Here is a 26,442-nt window from a genome sequence, read left to right as displayed (position 1 = left end):
TGGTGAAGGAGACATTTTTATCATTCTGTTTTTGGAAGGTTAATGGTATTCATTTTCTTTTTTTAAAAGTGACAACTAGTAACATCAACAATTTTTTCTATGAAACAAATAATTCTTACCTGTTACATTTCCTCTTTACGTTTTGGCAATCAAAAATGGCATTTTTAAAGTATTTTGAGATAACTTCTTTCATTTTTCATTTCATTTTAGCCCATTTTTATGTTTTTTTCCCCACAAAAAAGGAACCAAGAAGTACAGTGGGACCTTGTTATTCATGGGGGTTTGGTTCCAGTATCCCCCGTGGATAATAAAGGGGCTATGCATGGCACTTTGTGTCATCATGTAGGCAGAGCCACTGCGCAGCATCCGCATGCTGGACACTGTGACTCCACCCCATCACATCACGATGCTACGCGATCTTCTATATGGTGCACAGCATCACTGCATGATCCTGGCACTGTATCTAGAAGATGCAGCACCAAAAGGTTGTCAGAAAGCCATGGTACTGTGGTTATGATATCCTTTAGAGGGCGCAAAAGAGAGCCAGTTTTTCCGGCTCCTTTTTGTGCTCTCTAGAGGCCAGATCAGTGCCGTGGCATGCAGTTGTTGCAGCACCGATCCAGCCACTAAAGGGGTGTCTGGATGCCGCCTATCTGTACAGATCCAAAATTCATGGATGCTCAAGTCCCATTAAATATAATGGCAGAGCAAAATGGTGTCCCTTATATAAAATGGAAAATCAAGATTTGCTATTTGGAATTTATACTTTTTTAAAAATTTCCAGCCATGGATGCTTGAATCCGAAGATACTGTGAACATCCAAAAAGACAAAGAAATAGATCCTTGAACAGTTCAAGCCTGAAATATTCCTCAAGGCCAAGATGATCAAACTGAGGTTGTCGTACTTTGGCCACATAATGAGAAGATATGGATCAGTAGAAAAGATAATAATGCTAGGAAAGGTAGAGGGTAGTATAAAGAAAGGATGACTGCAAGTTAGATAGATAGACTCAATTAGAGAGGTCACAAGTAAACATTTACAGGGCCTAAGAAGAGCCGTGGATGACAGTGTGGATTGAAGATGTCTCATCCACAGGGTCATCATGAGTTGGGGTCAACATGATGGCAATTAACAAATAAAGCAGTGTTAATAGGAGTTTTATAACAAGTCATGATAATGCAAGTTTTTAAACACAGCTTTCCAAATCATGAAATGTTATGATAAAATATCTGGAATATGTCCGATCATTAAAACAACAATAACAGAATAAAGGATTTAAAACTGCAGTGCAGCTTGAGGAAAGCATTTTGATCATAATCTAATCATATATAGTCAGAAACTATTTCAAATATAAATGATCTGAACTTTTCTTCTGCCAAATGACATAATGTCTGCGCCCTTCGTAAACATTTTCACTCATTTCTAGACAGCAATCTTTCCATTCATGCAGGATTCTCCAAATATATTTTGCTGTCTGATCTGGATCAGCAAATTACACTCCTCCCAAATAACCAGGAAAGTAATTTAGGAACAAGAGGCTAAAATTGCCACAAGTACTTCTCTCCATTTCTGGTAGTAACAATGCAATGATAACAAATTTAACAGCTTATAGTTTACTGCTCAGCATGGTGTGGTGTCAGACAATGACTCTGGAGATGAGAGTTCGATTCTCAGCTCAGCCATGAAATCCACTGGGTGACCTTAGGAAAGTCCCATTCTCTCAACCTCAGGGGAAGGCAATGGCAAAACTCCTCTGAACAAATATTGTCAGTAGTTTCACCATAAGTGAGAAACAACTTGAAGGCACACAGCAACAATAGTTTGCTGCCCTTCCACAACATCCTAAAATATGAACCTAAAAGGGATTGTTTAACATTGCTTAATGATGCTTTAAGCAATGTTAATTAATTAATTAATTAATTAATGGTAGAGCCAGTCCTCTAATCGTTCAAGGATAGCACAGCTTAAGGATCATATGGACCATGCCACAGTTTGCTCAGTCTAACCCAAGAATTTGGCATATCTGAAACCTCTTATTTGGTCAATGTTCACTCACACTGTTCTTCCCATTCATGGTCCTCCTTTTCATTGTGTTGGCTGTACTGCTGGGCTTGTTTGAGGCTCAGGTATAGCTCTTGTGCTCTGTGTTCCTCCTGTTGCCGTATCTGCTCTTCACCTTTTTGTCTCTCTTCCTCCTCTCTTTTCTAAGCAAAACAAAGTTAACAAGGAGATCACAACTGAGAAGAAAAAACATCTGAAGAGAAACATCTTACAACATGGGATATAAATATTTGAAATATCTGAATGGCTCCATTCCTACAAATGTGGCAATCAAATCACCCTGCACTATATTAGACATATATGGGCATTCAAAACAAAATGAATAAAATTATTGACACTCCAATTAATTGTGTGGGAACTGAGCATTATTTTTACAAACAGTATCTGGTGCAACAGCATGTGCAATTTCATGTTCTCCTGAACCATGACCTCACAAGATAGCCCACAATATGTCAAATTTGACTACTTAAATGCTGTGTGGAAGGGACTACCAATTTAAAAAGTCTGGAAACTACTGCCCTTTTCAGTTGTCTGAATGGTCTTGATGAAAGATGGGCAAAATGCAGCCCTCCCATTGTTGAACTACTCCTTTTCACCACTAGCTAAATCAAAGCTGATGGAAATTGCAGTCTAATAGGACCTGGAAGGCCACATTTTCTACCCTGGTCTAGATCTAGGACAGGTTCTAGAGCTTTATGGTAGGGCTTTAGTGTTAGGGTCTTTGCATGCCTAAGATTAGGTAGTGGGTTACCAGGGCTGGGTAAGAGTCCTGGCCTAAGATGCTGCTGGCAGATGAAATAATACTGACTCAGATGACAGCAAAAGGTCTGACCATGAAAAAGCCATATATATATATATTCATTTGCTCTTGGATGTTACACACATACACAAAGAGAGGATGGAGGAAAGAGAGAGAGATCCATACATACAAAATAGGGATATGTCTGTCTCTGTGCTTATCTACCATATATACTGTGCTTTTTGGCTGATCATGCTGAACACTTTTAAAAATAGTGTGTGGATTTTCAAATGTGTAAACTCAAAAACCTTGTGGCCTTTCACCAAGACAGCAAGGATGAGTGGTTTAAGGAAAGTGGAACTGCGGCTTAAATTGGACATTTTTTTTTCATAATACTGATAGAAACACAAAATATTCACAGGAGTTCAACCCTTCCATTGTAAAGCACAACTTTCAAAATGGCATTTAGAGATAGCATCAATTTCATGTCTTATGCCCCCATCTCCAATGCATTTTGTTTCTTTTTCTCCCTCTCAAGAAATGAACAACAGGGAGTGAGCTGGTGTTCAAACATAAAAGGAAATAGTGTGGTTATAAATGTAAATATCAAATTTGTGGCATTTAAAATGCTCAAGAGAAATGCTGTATTTTCTGGCATTTAAGACGACTGGGCATATAAGACAACACCCAGCTTTTCCTGTTAAAATATAGAGTTTGGGATATACTCGCCATATAAGACTATAAAACCATATAAGCAGGGGGTCGTCTTATACGCCCAGTCATCTTATACGCTGGAAAATATGGTATTTCATATCATTCTGGTAGACTATTTGAGGCACCGAAGTGGGTTACCATCTTGAAATTACACAACTGTATTGAGAACGTCCATGGCTATTTTCATTCCAATAGCTCAATCCTGAAGGCAGATATCATATTACACTGTATTTTTGAACTCCACTTTGAAAAGACACATAGGCTTGAGCTGGTATTGACTCTTAGAATTATATGTTCCCTGAACAGTTTAGTCCCAGTACATGTCCAGATGTTATACAGAAACAAACAATCAACCAGAGTAGATAAACCAAAAAAAAACATTCTGCTTGAGCAATAAATACTAGAAGGGGTGTGTGTGTGTGTGTGTGTGTGCGCGCGTGCAATCCTGTTATTTCAAGAAGTGATGATCCACAATTAGAATTTTTTGTTAATTTAATTCTCAAAGGAAGCAATGGACAATTTTAGTAATTTTCTTCCTGCAGGGAAAACGTTTTCAAAGAAATAGCACAGTTTTCAAAAAGTTGTTTTCCATCTGCATACACCCAAAACCCCATGCGTTTTGCACAGAATAAGTTCCCAACTACAGCATTTTTTGCAGACAAAATAATATAAACGTTATTATCTGCTTGGAAATCATTTCTGCTATTCTTTGTGCAGGAAATGTTGTTTTCTGTGCCAAAAAAGTGAGAATTTTGCATAGAATAGGTCTACAGATACAAAATTCTCATTAGTCCAAGAGTTTGAAATATTTTATTTTATTTTCATCCCCTTGATCAGGGGTAGGCAAACTGCAGCCCGTGGGCCGGATCCGGCCCGCCAAGGCCTTCCAAGCAGCCCCCAAGCAGTCCTGCTGCCGATTGCCACCGATTTCCCCCGTTTTTCGCCGCTCCGGGCGCCATTTTGTTTTTCAAAATGGCGGCCGAAGTCTCGCGTGACCTCAGGATGTCAAAGGTCACACGAGATTTCGGCCATTTTGAAAAACAAAATGGTGGCGCCCATGTAGGAGGCCTGGTGCAGCCCCTGGAGCACTCCAACAGGGCTCCAGGAGCTGCAGTAGGCCTGCAGCAGGCTCCACCTCGCTCTCTGCCCTCCTCCTCCTCCTCCTCCTCCTCCCTAAGAGCAGGGAAAGGAGGAGGAGGAAGCAGAAGGAGTGCAGAGCCAGGGAGAAAGGGAGCCAGAGCGGCAGCTGCAGCCACAGCAAGGCGAGAGGTCGGTTCATTGGGGGAGGGGGTTAGCTGGGTGTTCTTTCTGCAAACTTCCCTCTCAACACCCTGTGGCTTTTCTGGGTTGAAACTGTGTGCATGCTTGCTGCAGTTTATTTTCAATTGCATTGAAGTAATTTCCTTGCTTGTAACTTTATTCTTAGTCTTATTTATTATTTTTACTTGCCCTGGGTGGTGTTTGTGCAAACTTCCCTCTCAGAACCCTGTGGCTTTTCTGGGTTGAAACTGTGTGCATGCTTGCTGCAGTTTATTTTCAGTTGCATTGTAGTAATTTCCTTGCTTGTAACTTTATTCTTAGTATTTATTATTATTACTACTTGCCCTGGGTGTTCTTTGTGCAAAATCCCCTCTCAATGAGAAAGAGCAGGAGGAGGAGAAAGAGGAGGAGGAGGAGTGTGACTTTCCAAAGTGCATTTCTGTGTATTTTTGGTGCATTTATTGCTGAAAGATCTGCTGTAACAATGATAGTAGTTGAGGTGGTGATGATGATGATGATGCTTCAGTGGAAGCTCTGCCCTGTAGGGTGGAAGCTCCACCCCTGGCATGTGGCTCTGCCCCTGGAGGGTGGAAGCTCCACCCCCAGCAGGCGGCTCTGCTCCTGGAGGATGGAAGCTCCACCCCTGGCATGTGGCTCCACCCCTGGAGGGTGGAAGCCCCACCCCCGGCATGCGGCTCCACCCCTGGAGGGTGAAGCTCCACCCCCGGCTTCGGCCCCCCAGTTGTCTGAGGGACAGCAACCTGGCCCCCGGCTCAAAAATATTGCCTACCCCTGCCCTTGATCAACTGGAAATGATTGGCTTTTACAGGTAATGATGTTTCCAAGGACAAGTGGAATACAATTTGACTTTTTGCAGGGAAGTCAAATCACAAGCATTTAGAAGTAACTCCTATTGAAGATAATTACAGCGCTCTAGAAATAAAGTTTAATAATAATAATAATAATAATAATAATAATAATAATGACATTCCCAATTAATAAAGACTCAGAAAACTGAATCATGGGGTTTCTGGATCCAGATAGAACACTTTTTCTCGTGGATAAATAATGATAACTTATTTAATTTATCTGGGCTAGACTTTGGAAAGCTGATTTTAAAAATAATCTGCAAATATAATTACACTTCCAATTTTTTAATTATTTCAGTAGACTATTACTATCACTATACTTTCAATGTTCCTTCGCCCCTCCCCATTATTAGTTGCCATTATCATTGCATTTTTTCTTGATTTTAAAAATTAATCAAAAGTAACTACATATATTTATGTTACTTTTCCAGAAAAAATATATCAAAATGCTGCACAACTGGGCAGTGAGTTCACACATATCTAACTATAATTAAAAACAGTTGTTATTAAACTGTGAAAAGGGAGTGAAGTTATTATTCATTATTTTATAATCATAATGTTATTTGTTTATGCCATACCTATGAATTATTAGAAGCCATGCATTACTTGTAACTAGTTACTTCAAACTCTGATCAGACTACCAGTGAGGCAAGTGAAAAGTCAAGAGTGCACACTAACTTTCTGCTTATTTTGTCATGAAATTTTCTGCAAATCACTTTTATCTACAGTCGTACTAGAAGAGCTCTTGACAGCAAAGAAAACCCAAAAGGCTTCCCATGAGACTTCAGAAATCACTTTGTTTCCATGAACTGCATTGCCTCTTTGTTTCTAAACAGCTTGCACTCAGCTTTATTGTGCCTTGAGAAATGTGAGAGTGTGCAGTGGGAGTTCTAGCACTGTCAAAATCTGAAGGTCTTTGAGAAGAAGATTCGCCAACAATTCTTTATGACCTTTAAGATACCTGTAAGGGCTGAGGTTGCTTGACTGCTCAGAGGCAAGAAATGTTTTTACAGAAAAGATACCATTAGAGGGAACTGGCACTTCCTATTAGCAAGGAAAGAGAAAGACCAGGCAGAGTTTGTCAAGTGTAAATAAACAGGGACAGGTGTCTTGGGCTACTCAAGGATGGTTCAGTTTGTAGATGCCTGCCAGCTGACAATCTTCTAAATGCTTTCTGTCCATTGACATTTCAAAAATGATGGAAAGAAAGTAAGCAATTTGCTAATTACAAGCAATTATCATACCCAGGGAATACAAAATTGGAGCAAGTGCAGGCTTCTACTGTTGGCAAGAAATCAAGATGCTTCGCCAGGTGGTCTGAAAAACCTCTATAAGGGCAACATCACATTCAGCTGCAGCTGAGTTTTTCTTGCTAAATTTCACGCTTGCTTTATATACCCGGTGGGAAGTCTGTGGCTTCTTTTTTGAAGAATTTTTGGTCCACAATGCTAACCAGAGTTAAGAGGCTGCCAGATCCAAGCCCTAAAGGTATTCCTGGTTTTTAGGTTATTTGTTGATTCATTTTTGAAGATACTGTTTCCTCCTTTTTCCCTCTAAAAGACAAGGGCTATTGCTATGTAAAAGGGGAGAAACACTTCTAGTTGCAAATATAGCCAAACACATAAGGGAAAATATGAGAAAGAAGCGATTGTTTGAAAACTCAAACAAGGAGAATTCAACTCAAGCTCCTTCCTTCTCTCCCCCCCCCAAGACCTCAAACTGACTTGAGGACTACTCTTACCCCACCCCATCAGAGAATTATCTATTAACAAATGACATATAGAAGTTGGGAAAACAAGGATGCTGCCCATTGAGGGGAACTGCCATTGAGGGTGTTATTCTGATAGCTGGTGCACAATAATGACTGCATCACTGTGAAGCAGCTAAAGAACACAGATAGTGAGGCTATAGCCTAACCTCCCCCCCCCCCCCCACACACACACACAAGCCTCCCAATGTTAGAAGGCTATAGCCTCACAATCCTCTCACACACATCTGATGTGTTGCAGAGGAATACAGAAGATGATCCTGGAAAGCTATAGCCTTCTGATCCTCACATAACTTCCGCAAAACTTACCAATGTTGTGAGGGCCATGTAGAGGGAGCCAAGCGAGGATCCTGAAGGTTATACACCCCCCCCCAAAAAAAACCCCTCACCTCACTTCTTTCCCATTTCATATGAGGGTAGGACAGGCAATAGCTTCCCCAGTCCTCACTTGATTTTGCCCACCTGTCCACTCGTGGCATCAGGAGAGTGGGAAGGCAGGCTAGGAAGACACAGGGAAGCCATTGAAATCCACAAACATCTGGATAATTTAACCAGAAAGAAGAGACGCTTAAAGTGAACAAAATTTGGCTATCAGTCCTGAGGAATATCAAAATAAGGACTCAGCAAATGCAAATGGGAAACCATTCAGAGTTGGGGGCTTTCCCAGCAGATAATGATCACCAGTTAGCAGACACTAATCCTTTTTTGCATTAGCCTCCCAGCCTGAGACTTGTCATCAGCACAGAACAATACACATGCAAATCACTCCTGCATTCCCAGGATCATGCAGTATATATAGGCCCACTGTTTCCAGGCAAGCATTCTCTGAAGATGCCAGCCACAGATGCTGGCAAAACGTCAGGAAGAACATTTTCTAGAACATGGACACATAGCCCCCCAAAAACACAAAAAAACCACAGCTAGGAAGGCTCTTCACTTATCTTCCCTCTCCAGAATTTATGTGTGGGAGTCACCACCCTGCTGCTGGAGACTCCCTCCCTCCCGCACAAGGCTCTTTGTAAATTGCTTTTTTCCCCCAAAGACATCCAACAGTGGGGAGAAAATTTAATTAAATTATTCATTCTCCTTTGTGGGAATGAATAATTTAACACAATACATCTTCATCTCCCCTAAATCAGGAGAATAGATGTTGAGGGGCTACAGCTGTGAGAATGAGTAAAAACTAGTGGTGTTTCAAAGAAAAAAAAGTCAATGATTTTCTCCTTATCTATGAGATTTTGCAGGGAGGTAATCCGTCTAAATGAAAATGTGTGCATTTGCAAGACTGGAGTTTTGGACAAGTTGTGCAACTGTGCAGTTGTATAGAACTATGATAGCTGGTGCTATATTGCATAGATTTTTTTAATGGTACATTGTTCACATTATATTTGTAGTCAAGCAGCCAGCTCTCCTGTGTTTGTGATATGTATGTACTTAACTTCAGAATACTCATCTGAGGCAGAGATATTTTGGAAAACTCAAACAAAAAAAGCCACGCACATCTTTTTCTCATGCTGTTGAGGTGACAGATTTCATAAGAGTTGCACAACTGTGCAGAGATACCTGTCATTGTGAAAAACAAGGCAATTAACAAGATTTCTTTACACTCCTAGTGACAACAAGTAACCACTATAAGCTAAGCATCCCTTATCCAAAATGCTTGGGATGAGAAGTGTTTTGGATTTCAGATTATTTTGGATTTTGGAAGTCCTGTATTTGCATATACATACATAATGAGGTAACATTGGTAAGTTTTGCGGAAAACCCCACAAAAAACTATGGATGATGGCCATGAAAGCCTTCGACTCCACATGAAAAAAGTGTTGGTCTTTGGAGTATTTCAAAATTTGGAATTCAGGATAAGAGACACCCAACTTGTATGAACCATTTAGAAACAAATTTTCAAAAAAAGAATCAATTGTGGCAAAAAATTGCTCAGATTTTTTTTGGGGGGAAACACAGGGTGGCAGAGAAAAAAATGCTTCTTTGTATTTCAGCCAGATAAATTATGAATTATAAGCAAAACAAATATAATCCTTGCTGCTCCAGAGACTAGGACCCGGAGCAATGGATGCAAGCTACAGGAAAAGAGATTTCACCTCAACATTAGGAAGAACTTTCTGACTGTAAGGGCTGTTCGACAGTGGAACACACAGTGGAGTCTCCTTCTTTGGAGGTCTTCAAACAAAGGTTGAATGGCCATCTGTCGGGGATGCTTTGAGTTGGATTTCCTGCATAGCAGGGGGATGGACTGGATGGCCCTTGTGATCTCTTCCAACTCTATTAGTCCATGATTCTATGAAAAAACCCAACTGTGAAAAGCCTTCGGAATGACATGGTAGTTCAGTTAAAGTCACCAAGCCATGAATAACCCTGTGATGTGAGTGTTACACCCATTTTACAGACATAAACCAGATGCAGTCTGCTACATAGGGTGATGAGACCTGTCACATAATAGATGTGTCTATTCTGGACAGACTTATATTTGTTTTGTTAATAACAGTACAATAATCAAAGCTATCATGGAGCCCTGAGGGGGCTGGAAAAATAATTCTTTCCTACTGAGAAAGCTGTTCTGCTTTTTCCAAGCATGGAGAGAGTTTTAATTAAAGTCAAAGGAGAAATGTGTAATTTGGAGGGGGGGGGGGAAAGCTGATCCTTTTTAATGTAAGAAACTGTTTCATGTTACTTCTTCAGCAAGGCAAATAACCCTGAACACACATTCAGTCCATGAATGTCCAATAGTCTTAACCCACACACAAATGCTTTGAATGCTCCAGAAAAGTTTTGAACTGGTACACACATGTGTATTTGCCACTTGGTAATTGCACCAATATAGTTGAATGAACCAGAACAGTTGTAGGAGATCACAAGCCAAACTTACGTATTGCTTCACATACAGCGCCTTTTGGTGGAATCCATTCATGCATTCAAATTTTAATCAAAAAGTATAGATTTGCTATATGAAGAACCCAAGTGCTTGTACTTAATACAGGAATCATTAATTTGTCTCTTTGGATTCAAAATTATGCTCCAACAGATCAGTATGTGGCAAAACTATTCCAGGACTATATCACTTCAAACAGGAAAAAAGGAAAAATACAGAAAGGGAGGGGGTTTTCTCTTTTAGTAATCCCCAGTATAAAACCATCTATAAACAAAAACAATCTCCCTCAATCCAGCATTTTGATTTCATCCTGTCCAGCAATTTTTTTGTTTTCCATATGTGGAGCTTCATGGAAATGTATTTGGTCATGCACAGCCCTCAAGCCACCCTGTAGTCTGAAGTGGAATAATCCAGGATAAGTTTTTATTGTTAGCCATCTTCGAATCAACCTTGACTCATGAGGACCCTGTGAATGCAACATCTCCAAGCCCCCCATCCTCTGCCTCTCTGCTCAGATCCTGTAGACTCAGGTCCATTGTATTGAGTCTATCCATCTGACAAGCAGGCTTCCTCTCTTTCTTTTGCCCTCTACTTCCCTCAGTATCATTGTCCTTTCTAATGACTCATGCCTTCTCATTATGTGGCTGAAGGACAACAGCCTCAATTTAGTCATTCTAAACTTCTGGGAAGAGTTCAGGCTTGATTTGTTCTAGGACTCATTTGTTTGTCTTTTTTGCCATCCATGATATCCTCAGCACTCTTCTTCAGCACCACATCTAGTATTAATTTTCTTCCTATCTGCTTTCTTCACTGTCCCACATCCCTACATGGTAATAAGGCATACAATGACTTGGATGGTTGTAACTTTATTGTTCAGCTGTATATCTTTACACTTTAGCATTTTGTCTAGTTCTTTCATAGCTTCCCATCCCACTCCTAATCTTCTTTGGATTTTTGACTGCTGTCTCCCTTCTCATCAATGTTTGATCCAAGGCATGGGAAAACTTTAACTATTTCAATTTGCTCAAATGTATTGTTTATCAGAAGCACTAATAATGGAATCTGTTTGATTAAAGGAGCTATTATTAGTTAACTCGATGTTAAATGTTAATTCTGGGACATAACTAGAGATTTACAGAGAATAGCATAGAACAGCTGCTGTTTACCCTAGAGGTACATTAGGTTATTGCTTCCTTCAAAGGGATTATTTTTGTACTTTTAAAGCTCTCTTCCTTCATTTACAATTTTTCGCATGGACTACAAAGCCCATAATGGGATTGTTGCCTCTAAATTATGGGAGTCAACACATCTGGGAACTATCAGGATGGGAATGGATATCCTAAAACATAGGGTCTAATCTTATAACCTCTTCAGGTCAATTCTTCCCTCATCTGAACCTATTATTTTCCCACCTCCATCAACATATATTCTTTCGTCAATCTTCAAATACATTGTTTATTAAAGGTTAGTAAGGAATGATGCATTTTATTTACAGGATACTAATCCACTGTATTTGTAACAACAAGTAGATATCTATAAAGATCAGTCAAGGAAACAAGGGTGGAGAATTCTTCATCAGAAATATTGAGAGGCTCTGACCATATGCACAACATTTTTCTGCACGTTTGAATCACTACATCCTTTTAAACTCACCATGGCACTACCTTTCCATGGTTGGAGCACATGCTGTTGTGAGGCAAGAGGCTATGCTGATGGCAACAGTGCTGCTGATATGGTCTCCCAATTCAGATAAGGTTTTTCTGAGGAGCTAGACTAAATATGCCAAACAGCTACTGGGCAGCAGCAGTAATGGAGGCGGAGGGAAATGCCACTGATGAAGGATCTCTCAGGGGCAATGGTAGCAGCAATATAATTAACACCAGTTAGTACTGTACAGAGGGAGGTATGGTAAGCCCCCACCCCTTGAATGTTTTTTACCATGAAAATGATATGATGAAAAACAATCCAATATGAAACAGTAGATAGTGTCAGAAGATGACACTCTCTGGTCAGAAGGCTGCAAGCTACTGGGGTACAGCAAAGGACAACCACAAGTAGTGCTTGGAACTCTGATGGCACAGTAGTTAAATGCCAGTACTGCAATCACAAGATTATGAGTTTGATCCCAGACACGACTCCAAGGTTGATTCAGTCTTACATCCTTTTGTAGATGGGTAAACTGAGTACTCAGCTTGTTGGAGGCAATTAGCTTACAGAATGTAAACTGTTTAGAGAGTGCATAGTTCACTGATAAACAGTATAGAAATGTACATGTTATCGCTATTGCTGTGGGTAATGACACAACTAGACTCAAGCCAAAAAGAAGTCCAGCTGTTGATGTGCTCAGGAGTGGAATCAAAGTCTGAAGCTGGACAGCTCATATTATAGGAACATGGAATATGATAAGCATGAAGCAGGAAAGCAGCATATAGTAAAACAAGAAATGGAACACATATACATTGCAATACTTGGGGTGAGAGAACAAAAGTGGACAGGAATAGGACATTTTGAGTCAGATAATTACACAGTGTTTTACTCAGGAAATGAAAATCTAACAAGAAATGGGATAGCATTAATAGTGAGGAGAGATGTAGCAAAAGCAGTCAAAGGATATAATATAAAATCTGAATAATATCAGAAGCATGAAAACCCCCCACTGGGGAAAAGTAGTTATTAGCTCTTAGTAAAGCAAACCCACTGACACAATAGAACTTACATATCTGTTGACTTACCAAATTCCCTCCAGTTCAGTGAGAATAGTCTAGTTGGGATAAACCATTGGACTTGCACCCCAAACAATTTATTTTTCAAAGCTCTGCCTAAACCTAAGCTAAGTACAGAGGTACCTTATTTAGCCACACAGATTAAATCTGCCTATTTGCCTGTCTTGTCAACCTTTCTTCCTTTCTTTCTTGGAAATGCAAAGGGTAGGTTAGTATTGGCAAGAAAGAGAAGTAATTGTTATTAACACTGAGAAGAGTAGGTATGAATGAATGGGTATGCTTTTCTCCTCTGACCCACTTGGAGTCCTGATTGATGTCAAAAGGAAAAAATCAGACAATTTTTGAAAGCAAGAGTTAATGATACTGTGCCATGAAAGGTTAGGCACATTAGCAAAATGGGTGCCACACTTTAATTTCCCAAATCAAACTGTTTCTAAGTAATGAAACTTTAATTTTAATTCACAATTTTCTCACTCTGTTTCAAAGATAATCCTCATCATCTTCCCAGATATACTTATTAATGATGTGCTAAATATTTTAAATTTGGTAAAGTGAGCTTGTTAACTGGTCTGCTTCCTATTCCATCAGCCTGAATCATTCATAAAAGTTACCTTTCCTCAGGGCTTCAGTGACTTCAGTTGAACATGAATGAGTTTTTAGCTGAGGAACCTGCATGTGTGCCCTTTGAGGAGGACTTGATCCTGTGGAGGGAGTAAAGATCTTGGGTGTTTCCAGATTATAGGCTTTCAGCACCACACAACTTTCAGTGCTGAAAGCTCACAATTCCATACATGTAACACACAATTCCATACTGTGAGCTACATGTTAATCACAATAGCTCAGAGTTCCATACACGTAGCTCACAATTCCATATTAGGAATTGACTTGCAAGTGAACTTGCAAGTGAACTTCAACATTTCAGATGATGTGATTTTTGTTTAAACTTTTTCCCCCAAGGGTAAATCTCACAATGTTCCATCCAGCACATATACAATAACAGCCACAAGGAAGTGAGAGTGACAATGAACTCAAGCATGTCACTTTAATAGGCTGGTTTAAAGCCATTTTTTACATTTTCAAAATTTACCCTAAACTGGTGTTTCCTTTAAGCACTATTACAAAATTATTTTCAAGCCAAAAAAGCACAACTCCAAAGGTGAGTTTTAAAAATGAATAAATACCCCTTTACAACAACAGTGACTGGAAAAGTAACAGTGAAGGTAGAAGGAGGTTCAGAGTGTGCTAAGGAATTTGAGGGCTCAAAAATAGGTTGAGAACATTTTTTCAATGGGAGATTGAGGGGTCAGATCTTCCCATTGACCCATTTGACCCCTCAATCTCCCACTGAAAAAATGATCTCAACCATTTTTGCAGCCCATTTGAGTATATTTTTACAATCATTTTTTAAAAATCTGGGAGTGATTTTTTAAAAAATGAGGATGAGATTGCATTTGGCACACACAGTGCACCCTTGTCTTTTCCCTGCCCTTGTTGTTTGCTCTGAGTCTGTCAGCTATTCCCTGTGGTAGAAAACAGGGCTCCCTGCACCACATGATCAATCCACAGCCTTCTAAACTAGTCTGCAGTTGAGGTACAGTGGGAGGTGCTATTCCATTATCCACTCTGAAATAAGATTCAATGACCAGTTTGCTTTGCATGGACAACAGGGAGGGGCACTAGCATGTATTTTTTTTCAAATAGCAAAATGTCCTGTACCAACCCTGAAGGAGGATACACATAACTCAAACTCTTTACAGTATTGTTTGGGTCCTGCTGCCTGTACTAGAAAGCACTTCTATGCCCATCATATTTGTGCTGACCTATGGAAGCCTGAATTCTCATCTCTTTGTATGTGATAGTGCACATATTCTTTGTTCTGGTTTCCTGCACATCCAGAAGCATAATAATAATAATAATAATAATAATAATAATAATAATAATAATAATAAATGATTTATTTATAGCCCGCCCAATCACAAGGAATCTGGGCGGGTTACAACAATAAAAATACATAGAAAATACAATAATAAATAAATAAATAAGTCCCTTCCCAATCCCCCATCCCAATACTAAAATTACAATTAAATCATCTGCATTTAAAAACAATAAAAACCAATAGTGTTAAAATTAAGGGAATTGGTGACAGAGTAACAAGAATCACAGTATATGGGGAGAGGAGCTAGGTTGGGAAGGCCTGTCGGAAGAGATCCGTCTTAAGAGCCTTCTTAATCACTGTCAGAGTAGAAATGTGGTGGATCTCCTCCAGCAGGTCATTCCGTAGCTTTGGAGCAGCAGTAGAAAAGGCCCTCTGGGTGACTGAAGTTACTCTAGATCTCTTAGACTGAAATAAATTCTTCCCCAAGGACCTTAGTGTGTGGGACGGACAGTATGGAAGAAGGTGTTCCCTTAAGTATTCTGGAACCAAGCCATGGAAATAAGTAAATAACAAACTTATTGCTGGAAATAAATAATTAAAGGATGGGCTACAGAGCCAAAGCAGACTTAAGGGAAAGAGTTAGAGGTAAATAGCCAAGAAAATGCAACCAATTAATACATTGACAGAGTCAAGGATACAAGGGAACAGCAGGTGAGAGGATGGGTGGGGAGGTAATAATAGCAAAGAGAAGAAGTAAAATGAGAAAGAAAATCAAATTTAGTAATCACTCCTGGTTGTGTGAGAACTTTAAAAGAGCTATCCAAAATACTGAAACCATAACCTGGCAATAGGTTCAGCACCATGGACAACTACTTCAAAATGTTCACTAAACCATGCCTGCTGGTATTAAATATGGTACATCACTGCCCCATAGTAAAGCAGGATTCCTTTCATTTCCAGCTTCAGCTAATGAGCTCTGTTCAAATGACTGTTGTTTAATGTTCCTAATGCTTGATATTGGCACCAGCATAATGTCTTCAAGTAAGTTTGATTTGGGGTTTAAGGAGTGTGTGAGGTACAGAAAAATCTAGGCCAACCTGCTACAGTGGTCTGTCTTTAAGGAAGCTGCAGCCTACACACACACACAAACACACACACAGAGATGTAATAATAATAATAATAATAATAATAATAATAATAATAATAACAGGATTTATTTATATGCCACCCAATCACTGGGAATCTGGGCGGCTTACAACAGAGGGGATAATAGACGGTTCCCTGTCCTCAGGCTTACAATCTAAAAAGACACGACACAAAAGGAGAAGGGAATGGTGGGGGGGGGGAATCAGGTCCAGCATTCTTCTCTCCCTCTGAGACCTGGACCAAGGCAGATGGACTGGAGGGAGGGCTCTTTTCCTTAATTGAGGCTGGGCCCGATGGCGTTGAGCCTGTCCTTTCACTCCTTCCCAGGCCAGAAGATGACAGTTGGAAGGAGGGAGGGGAGGGCTCTTCCTCTTCAGGACCGATGGCGATGGGCCTGTACTTTCATATTCACATTTTTTTCTCTGCATTACCAAGCCATTCTTCAACAGATACATAAATCCTACTCCCAGATAAGCTTCAGGGTCACAATAAAATGTTCTATCATTTTAAATTTCGGTAAGATCATACTGGACAATTTGGTGTTTCTGAAGAGGAAAAACTGGTCTAGGTCTTCTGAAAGACCATGTCCTCCCATATGAGTCTGCCCACTTTTTAAGATCTTCTGGAGAGTTCCTTCTCTTTCTGCCACCACTCTCACATGTTCACCTGGTGGGAACAGGGGAGGAGGCCTTCTTGGTGGCTTCTCCCAAACCCTGGATTTCCCTTCCCAGAATGGCTCCCTCTTTCCTATCCCTCCATAGGCAGGTAAAGGTTTTGTTTGTTTCAAAAGGCTTTTGAGGACTGGTTGCTCAGGGTGAAAGGGCCTTGCATAATGTTTGGTATTTTCTATTGGTTGCTTTCTCTTTAATGTTCAGCTTTTCAACTGATTTTGATTTGATTGATAGTTTAAATACATTTTATAACCATTTGTCAGGAGTGCTTTGTGTATTCCTGTATGGCAGAAGGTTGGACTGGAAGGCTCTTGGGGTCTCTTTCAACTCTATGATTCTATTATTTTATAATAATACAGCATTGATATTATTGTTACTATCATTGTTTTTAAAACTAGTCTTTCAACTACCATAACACACAAAAATGATATTGTCATAATCCCCATTCCTGGTATCTTTCATATCCCAAGAAAGTTTTGCTTTATAAACCTTCAGCTTCCATTAAGCACATAGAAGCAGGGTCAGGAAAAGGGGGCAATCACAAAAGAAAGAAAGAAATTTTTTGATACTTTAGGCTAAATCTCATTCTGGTTATTTTTGTTTTAACCATTAACAGATGGAGGAGGGAGAAAAGGAGCAGCAATTAGAGACTGAAAAATAAGGACTGCAAAATATCTGCAAGGTCAGGATAAACCTGAAAGAACTTTCATGACACCAGAGGTGATCTTTACGTTAGTAGATGGTGGCCTTTGACTCCTCCACTTTTGCAACCAATAAAATTGTCATGAGGCCTCCTAGATCACTAAATATGAAATGTTTCCATCTATTGTGCTTGTGGCAAGTATAGCTTGATTCTGGTATACAGACTGAGATTGGCTGCTCATAAGGGCAGATGGGTCGCAGGTCAATATGATTTTGTACTGGAGAGAGGCAGAGGTATCATGTCAAGAGAAAGCATTCATTATGCCTGGAACAGAGTCTTAATGAAGCCAATCAGTGGGTATAATGCTGCTATTTTTGCCTTTGACAAAAATAAAGAATAAAAAATATATGTCAGAATACCATTTTTCTTTAAGCACAGGAAGAATAATTGTAAATTCAATGAACAGGTTAGCCACCCAAAGGGGAACAGATAACTATACTATTCTATATATGGCTTCCAGCCAGACTTCATTTGGGATAAAAATGCCAGTTCCTGAGGGAATCCTTTCTTTCTCTAAGAATTTCTTTGACACTGGACTTTGTAGTGACACTTAATTGGGAGATGAGGAAGCTGTGGCTTCAGCCTGTTCCCCACCTCCTCCAGTTTTTTCATCTATACCTCTCTTTTGTCTTGCTGTAGCAAATAGGTCTCTGGGTATGTCAAAGCACAGGTGGAAAAGAGAAGCGCATTAATGGAACAACACAAAAAAATCAAACAGGAAAAAATCCTGCCTTGCCTCCTGACTGAGTGACATACTTGAAGATACACACAGAGAATCTCCAGGACCCCGATGCAGCCTGGGAACCTTCAACATGCCTCATATTCTCTTTGCTGCCATTTCTCAGTCACTCTCTAAGATCCTTTCTTTCTGCTTTTATCCAAAATTCACAGCTGCAAGATAAGAAGTTCCCAGATCCACACTTTTACAGAGTGTGAAAGTATCAAAATAGAAGAAAAATGTATCAAGGAGAGCCCATGTAGACAATGCACATGCATTTTCCATACCTTGCGGGTTGAGGAGGAACTAGTTCAGATTACAATTTGGGATTGGGGCAGAATTTATTCATTTTGCATTTTAATATGAATCACGTCTCCAAACCACTGTCTAAATTGAAACATGAGTTTTCATTTTTCCAAATGCAAGGAGTGTGCATTTTGCTGAAACACACAGTAGTCTCTGAAGCAGAGCTTCCATTTTAAGGTGCTCTGAGGCTTATCTTTTTTAAACAAACAAAAAAAAACCCTTTGCCTTTCTTTATTGAAATGGCTAGAAATAGCATAGAACAACTAGGAAAGCACTGCAGGGGCTGCACACTGTAGAAACTGAGCCACTTGGGAGGATGGGACAGGACAATGTCCTTAAACTTTGAGTAGAAAAACAATAGAGGGGGAAATGGACAAAAGAGAAAAATAGTTTAACACTTCTGCCCTCTTTGCCAATTCTCCAGTCATATTTATAACCTTCCAAAGTCTTTTCTTTTTAAAGCCATGGTAATTTGGAGAGCTTTTACATATATTTTTCATATAGCATCATCTCCATCACCTTGGTTGAGAACACTAGTGTTCTGAAGGATCTCTCCATAATCTCTCCATAGCACCAAACTCAATGGCAGAATTAAATGTACATTAAAGGAGCCAGCAAACCTTTAATTCTTCCTGGATTTTCTCCTCCATCAATTTGGCTGCTTTGCGATCTTCTGTCTCTATTTTCCATTTCTCTGCTACTATGCGAGCTTTCTCCTTAGCCATGGCATCTCGGAACTTCTTTGTAATTTCAGCTTCCTTTTGTTTCCTTTTAAAAAGGAAAAAAAAACCTAAAGTCAGATACATCACATTTTTATTTTTATTTTTTCAAATGCAATTGGAATGGCCATAGCTCTTGAAGTTCCTATTTTTAAAATTGCCTTTTTATGGCAAGTTATATAATCTCTGACCTAAGAAAACTGGATTGTTACATTTAAAGAACAGAGAATGAAATCAAGAGGATAGGGGAATCAAGTCAACACTGTTTTGAAATGAACACTATAACAAGTCACTTGAATGTAAGAATGTTCATCCAAACCCACAGGAATCAGTGATTTCTGGAACTGAGTTTTTGCAAATGCTCACCATAATTCTTCAGCTTCCTTCTGAGCTTGTTGTCTGGCTCTTTCTGCAATAAGTTCCTCTGAAATCTGCTCATATGGCTTGTCCCCAGGAGCTTCACCCATAATCCAAACCCAGACATCACCATCGGTCCCAGGGAGCCATTGCACATGTTTGCCATTACCTGAAACAGCCACCAAAATAAACACACAAGACAATGTGGTCAACGAACAGTGTCAATAACTCACAGTCAATGTGAGGGCTGAAATACACATCACAGACCTGAACACACAAGTGGTTTCACAGAAAGGAAGCCAACTTCAGCATGTTGCATCAGTCTTATGGTTGTTCATGTCAGTTCACATGTCAGAGTGAATAAACATCAGATCCAACCAGCTCTTGAGAGTTAAGCTACCTCGGTTCCTGAGACCCTATTTTTCATTTCATTGACTGTGGCTGGGGTGGGAAAGATCTGATCATCTGGATGTTTTGGACTTTATTTCACACAAGTCATTACCATTGGCTGTGCTGGCTGAGGCTTGTGGGACTTGAAATCCAAAACATCTGGAGAGCCACAAGATTCCCCCCCCCCATCCACAGGTCTAGTCAACTTTATCAGCTTTTTGCCTTTCTCCAACTCTTGTCTGATATAATGGCGTGAGTCTCTCCCATATCAGCTTCCCCTTATTATCAGGCTTGACTTCATACAATACTTCAGAGCTGACCTCATAATGCTGGCTTCTAATCAGCCAAGAAGACATCACAACACATAGATGGAGGACAAAATTATAACTTTCGAAGTATGATCGGGCTGTTGAGCAGACGAAGCATGATTACAGGTAATTATTTTACCCTGCCTTTTAAGACACATCTTTACTTAAAGTGTAGTAAAGCTCTCTTTACCCAATTGGTAGGATGAGCCATGTTGCCCTGGAAAGATGATCCATATGACCATAATACCCCTGCATTTTTTTTAATTTTTATTTAACTGATGAAACAGGGCTGTGTTGGGAAGCTAAAATTTTGTCCATGTATGTTGGGCAGAAGGGAGGGATGCACATATAAATAATAACAATAGTACAGTCAGCTGTCCATATCCATGGATTTTTTTATCCACAGATTTAAGCATCCATGGCTCGAAAATATTTTTCAAATACATAAATTCCTAAAAGCAAACCTTCATTTTGACACAAGACAGATCTTGTGGCTCTCTAGATGTTTTGGATTTTATTATACCATTGCATTTAAAGGAACTTGATAAACCAGGGATTTGACATCCACAAGGAGTCCAGGAACCAAACCTCAGTGGATAGCAAGAGCCCATTGTAAATTACCTTTGCACTACATAACTCCACAACTTCTAGTGTTCATTAAAATAATTAAAAATGCCAGTGTATTTTTGGTTGCTGGCAGTGAGTACAAGCCCCACACTCTTAGTTCTCTTATGTTGGATATTAAAATAATTTTGAGATAGTGATACAACAGTCTATTGCCATACATAAATAATAGAATAAGGCAAATTTGGCACCACACAGCACAACAGAAACTGTTTCTCCATTTAATCCCCTCCCTGTGTAGAGAACTATTGGAAATGTGTGGAAGTACCTGCCTTCACACTACACTGATTTTTGTTTTTGCAGCCCACTGTGTTCACATCTTGACTGCTGATGCTCCTCTATAACCTGCTCAGCAAAATTATTTCAAACCCATTAGATACTCTAAAGCCAACCCTTGAGAATCAGACTGCCATTTAGTAATAATATCTAAAGAATATTCAGAATTCTTAGAAGTGGAAAACAAACACTTTTTCAGAACATGTGTCTTTTTGTACATGGGATAATATTCATAGCATTGGATACGGAGATGATAAATAAAAGAGCATGTGCAGAAGTTAAAATAGGAAAACTTGGACAAAGATTAGAATTTTAGGGAAGTGATAGTTCAAGATGGGTATGAACTTCAAAATTTGCAATCAACACTTCAGAATAGCTTTGAGAAAGTATGAAGTCAGACATAACTTTTGAGACGAAGAGAACTAGATTCAAAAAACATGAATTACAGCACAATTCATACTGGAATTGGGAATTCATTGTAGGACAGCTCTTCATGGGGCAGGGAATAAAAATGCAATCTGAAAAATACAGGGAGCAAATGGTAAAAACAAATAGCATAAGATGAGGGAAAGCACACTGGAAAACCTCCATGGTGTAGTGGTTTAACTGCTGGACTAATTCTAAGGGGCTGAACAGACCACCCCTAAGGGGAGGATTGCAGCTGCCCCTTTCAGCATTAGATCAGGGCTGTGACAACTACATGTCTTTGCCCTGATCTGGTCTTTCCGTGGTACAAAAAGTAACCACAAAAAGTGAGTCCTTTTTGTGCCATAGAAAGGGCACCATAGCCACTGGTGCCACGGCTTTTCAGTGCTCCTTTGGCACTGCATCATCTGGGCATAGCACCAGAGGAGCACTGTGACACCACCCGCCATGTGGTGGTATGCATGGCATCACACTTGCATGGGGGCACATTTGGGGTGTGTGTTGTGTGGACACCACCACCCACTCCACCCCCATGTCAGCCTTTGATGCCAGTCTGTACAGCTTCTAAGTCTCCAGGAGGTCAGAGTTTAAATCTCCACTCATACTAACCCATGGAAATCCACTGGGGGGGAGTGTACTGGGCAAGTCACATTCTCTCAACTTCGGAGGAAAGCAGTAGCAGACCCTCTCTGAACAAACTGGCCAAGAAATGACAATGACAGGTTTGCTATCAGTTAGGGTCACCATGAATTAGAAATGACTTGAAGGAACACAACAACAAAACATACTGGCAAAGAACTGTAAACAAGGTATCCAAGCTATAGGAGTATAATTATTAATAGTCAAAAATAAATTGTAAATATAGAGAGGAAAATCAAAGAATGGCCTCTGGAAAGATTAAACAGAAATCCCCTTGTGGAGTTACCAGCAGTATTTTCCCTAAAGAACAGAGCAATATCCATGTCAAAACATTAATGGAACTTCATAAAGAAAGCATGTAGGGTTGTTCACATATCTACCAAAGCAGTGGAAATATATGTAGTGAAGGCACTGAAAAAGAAGTAATAAGTTGTTTGGTAAGCATTAATAATAATCCCAAAAAGTCTGCCATAAAGCAGTCTCTATGTTTGATGGAGAGAAAAATCTGCAGAGAAAGACATCATGGGAAAATACTACATAAATGTTTGAAAGTGAAGTAGTAACAGCCTAGAAGGTTCATATAGTAATGTGATAGAAAGCAGAAGCAAGAACTGTATGTAACATTAAAAAGACAAGAGAAAGTCACAAGTCAGCAGAATATAAGTAAAGTTCTTCACTGCATATCCCCCAAAAGGCAGAAACAATAAAGCAAAGACAGTGATAACAGTGCACTTTTTGTGGAAGCCAATTTAAAAGGTCCACATGGGCATGGAGTATATTGTTTCCATATACAGAAAACAAGTTGATTAGAACAGCAAAGCTATTTCCTGAAGAACAGTTTCACCACCTTACAGGGAGTTATCTATGGATAGATGTATTATTAGAAGTAGCTCATTCAAGAGTAAAGCAGTAATTTCAAACCCAAAGCAAAATTGTTCTGTTGCTCAAATGTATAAGCACACATGGGAAATGTAGTATGTAAACTCTACTGTAAATAAAGCAAAGTAGGGACTTTATCACATCAGGAAAATTGGGGGAAATTGGGGGTTTAAATGGGCATTATCCATTGATATTTGCGCAATTGCTGTAAAGATTTTCACATCTGATTGCAATTAAAGATTACTTATCCCAGGAATAACCAACAACAAATCATTCAAGGGATTTCCCCATGAATGATTTGTTGCTGGTTGTTCCTTGGTTATTCCCAGGATAAGTAATCTTTAATCATGATGCATGTGAAAATCTTCATCACAATCACACAAATCTCACTGGATAATGTACATTTAAATCCCCGATTTTCCCCACATGTGATAAATTCCTAGGTCTTGAGCATATTCCATAGAGTTTTACCTATAGAAGACAGAAGGTGTTGGAAGACACCTTCTAATAAAACGGTTATTAGAGGTCCCTCATTCATAGAGATCACTGAAAGTTGATGCCCAGTTGATAGGAATTAACAGCAAAGCTAAACCAAACTATGTTTCACGGTGATTTAAAACTCCAGATGTTGCAAATACCCTCGTAAAGACGTGGTTGTGGGCTAGAAGGAACTGTTCAGGTATCATCTTCAAAAGAATCCAGAATATATGAAATTTAAAATCTATTCAGTTAAGGGCTATGATCCCTACTTGCCAGAAAGAAAGCCCCACTGACCTGAGTGGGACCTAAGGTTGTATCTGCACTGCAGAAATAATCCAGGCGAACACCACTTTAATTGACATGGTTCAATGTTAGGGAATTTTGGGAATTGTAGTTTGTTGTGGTGCCAGAGCTCTTTGACAGAGAAGGCTAAATGCCTCACAAAACTGCAATTCCCAGAATTCCACAGCATTGAGCCATGGCTGTTACAGTGGTGTCAACCTGGATTATTTCTGCAGTGCAGATGCTGCCTTAATTGTGAGCAGAAATGAATTTAAAGGGAAACAACACAACCATTACTAAAACTTGCTCCGCTAAAGTCCCCAGCACAAAAGCATCTAGGCCATGACCTTGAGGTAAGTACATGGTTCATTCTCCCTCTGCATCATTAATGGGTACAATGGCAGTTTTCCAGGAAGCAGAAGGCCATGACTAATACAACACTGAAAATATATACTTATCATCCCTCGTAAACATACATAACACTGGCATTGGAATCATAATATTTGCTTGTGCTTTTCCGGTGCCTTCTATGGCAGATTAATAGAAACCGTTTCAGGCTGAAGTTCACAGCAATGAACCCAGGAAACAAGGCCTCAGAGAGCAATTCAAAATGTAGGACTCTAGCCGAGAAGGATCATTTGTCTCCAATGAAATGCACTGCTATTTAATATATGCCATGAGCTGGAGTGCTTATTCCCAACCTCACGCTCTCAAAAGGCCAATGCTGTTTTTAAAGAGTATGTTATGCAAAAAAGCGGTGGGATGGAAGGGGAGAGCATCTTGTACAATGCAGTAGGCTGTAATAAGTTTGTTAAGAAAAGTGCCAACAAATCAATCTATAGACTAAATAAATCTTGAGCTCAGGAAGAACAGGGTTCTACTCTAACAAATAATAATAATAATAATAATAATAATAATAATAATAATAATAATAATAATTTATATCCTGCCCCTCTGTCCAAGACAACTGGGGCGGCTTACAAGTTAAAACAGTACAGTCCCAAATCCCAGTATCCCACCCCCCCTAAAATAACAAACAATTCACAATTTAAAACATACCTTAAAATAAACAATCAAACATTCCTCATTTTGCTACTACTATATGTAAAGACATAGGAGTTGTACAGACAGCCTGGTAAGGGGCAGCTCTATGCTGCCCCTGGAAGTGCTGGTTTGGGACGTGGCAACTGCACACCACACCCCCCAACCCTGTGTAAAAAGGAGCCGTGAAACGTGGCTCCTTTTTGTGCCATAGAAGGGGTGCCATAAGCAACCCGGCACGGTATTATGATGCCCCTTGTGTGCAGCGTGATTTGGGCACTGCACATGAGGGACGTCATCATGACACGTGTCTGGACGGGCGCATGCCATGATGGCAGCCAAGCTGCAAAGGCAGGGCTCTGAGAGTGTGAATGCTCAGCCCTACTGCAACCCTAGTTTGGGTGCAGGCCGGCATAAAGTGCCAGTCTTAACACCCTCATATTCCCATGGAATCACTTCTTTCTTTCTGAGATAGAATTGCAGTAGTGAAGAGAATTTCGAGTTGATTAGAGTCAAAAGGCTCATTTCCAAGCCACCAGCATTTGCCTATCCCTCATAATTGCCAGAGCTTGCAAAGTTATGTTAAAATGGATGAATACAGACACATGCAGAAGCTATCCTTAACTGAGTGGTGCAAGAATGATTTTTGTGTCCTAGAATATTGTTTTAATGCTATTTTGTTTAGAATGGCTTCAGCATGTCACGATACCCATTCATCTTGAAATGACATTTTGTGGAGGGTCTACAGCAATTCCCTCCACCTCCTTTGGCTTTTGCCTCTTCTCCCACCATCCCACCTGAGTCTATTCTTTTAGAGGATGAAGCTTTTCCAGACTTCTACAACAGCCTGCCCTTCTTCACTGAAACAACTATTTAAAGGTGTAACTAGGAAGTATGACAACACTGCCTCCCAGGGTAAATAAGAATGCTGCATTCCCAAATGAAAATTTCCTTCAGTCCCCAAATTTCTAGCATTATAGAGAGTGGGATACTGGAGACTGTTCACATCCAGAACTCTTCTACTTGCTGTGACTGCATTCCCTTGGGGACTTTGCCTGCTCCTTTTAGGGGATGTCTAAACTGTAGTTGTAAATGCTCAACTGAAGTTTAAAGTTACTGAAGGATAATTCATGGGGGCTGGAATTTCTATATGAGGGCAAGACCCTCATTTTACCACATGCACACCCAGAGTAGCTATATGCTTGTACTCAACCTTTGAGTAACTGTCAGCTGGAGATGCAAAAATTCCAGAGAAAAGAGGAGGAATGGTTAAAGCATCCATGAAAATCAACAAGCCTTGTACTGGAGAAAAGATGTTTGGGAAAGGAACATTAACATGAAATACACCTCTCTCTCTCTCTCTCTTTCTCTCTCTTTCTCTCTTGGAAATCTAACATTTCCTAACTGTTCAACTCAATCTTTTCCCTAATGCCAACAAGTGAATGTATATGGTTTTAAAAATAAACTTGAGACCATAAGAAAAGTAACTGAATAATACTCTTCTATTGTGTCACAGTTCAAACTGTCAAAGCTCCCGCGAAGCCACATGCCTTCACCTACTGTTTCAAAAGTGCCATCA

At 39.8% G+C, this 26,442-nt stretch overlaps 1 protein-coding gene across 2 annotated transcripts in view; it reads right to left on the bottom strand.

Moving 5' to 3' along the window:
- Positions 1-26,442, bottom strand: part of SH2D4B (SH2 domain containing 4B) — a 133,220-nt gene that overhangs the window by 82,592 nt on the left and 24,186 nt on the right. For both annotated transcript variants that reach the window (XM_042460889.1, XM_042460890.1), the window contains exons 2-4: positions 19,528-19,687; positions 19,063-19,210; positions 2,058-2,205 (exon numbers count right to left, since the gene is read on the bottom strand). In XM_042460889.1, coding sequence (XP_042316823.1) covers positions 2,058-2,205; positions 19,063-19,210; positions 19,528-19,687 — 456 coding nt within the window. The remainder of the gene's footprint in view (positions 1-2,057; positions 2,206-19,062; positions 19,211-19,527; positions 19,688-26,442) is intronic.

Source organism: Sceloporus undulatus, chromosome 3 (genome assembly GCF_019175285.1).
Source record: "Sceloporus undulatus isolate JIND9_A2432 ecotype Alabama chromosome 3, SceUnd_v1.1, whole genome shotgun sequence".
In the NCBI taxonomy this organism is placed as follows: domain Eukaryota; kingdom Metazoa; phylum Chordata; class Lepidosauria; order Squamata; family Phrynosomatidae; genus Sceloporus; species Sceloporus undulatus.
The sequence above is the reverse complement of the archived record's forward strand: the minus strand, read 5'-3'. Positions and strand labels throughout refer to the sequence as shown.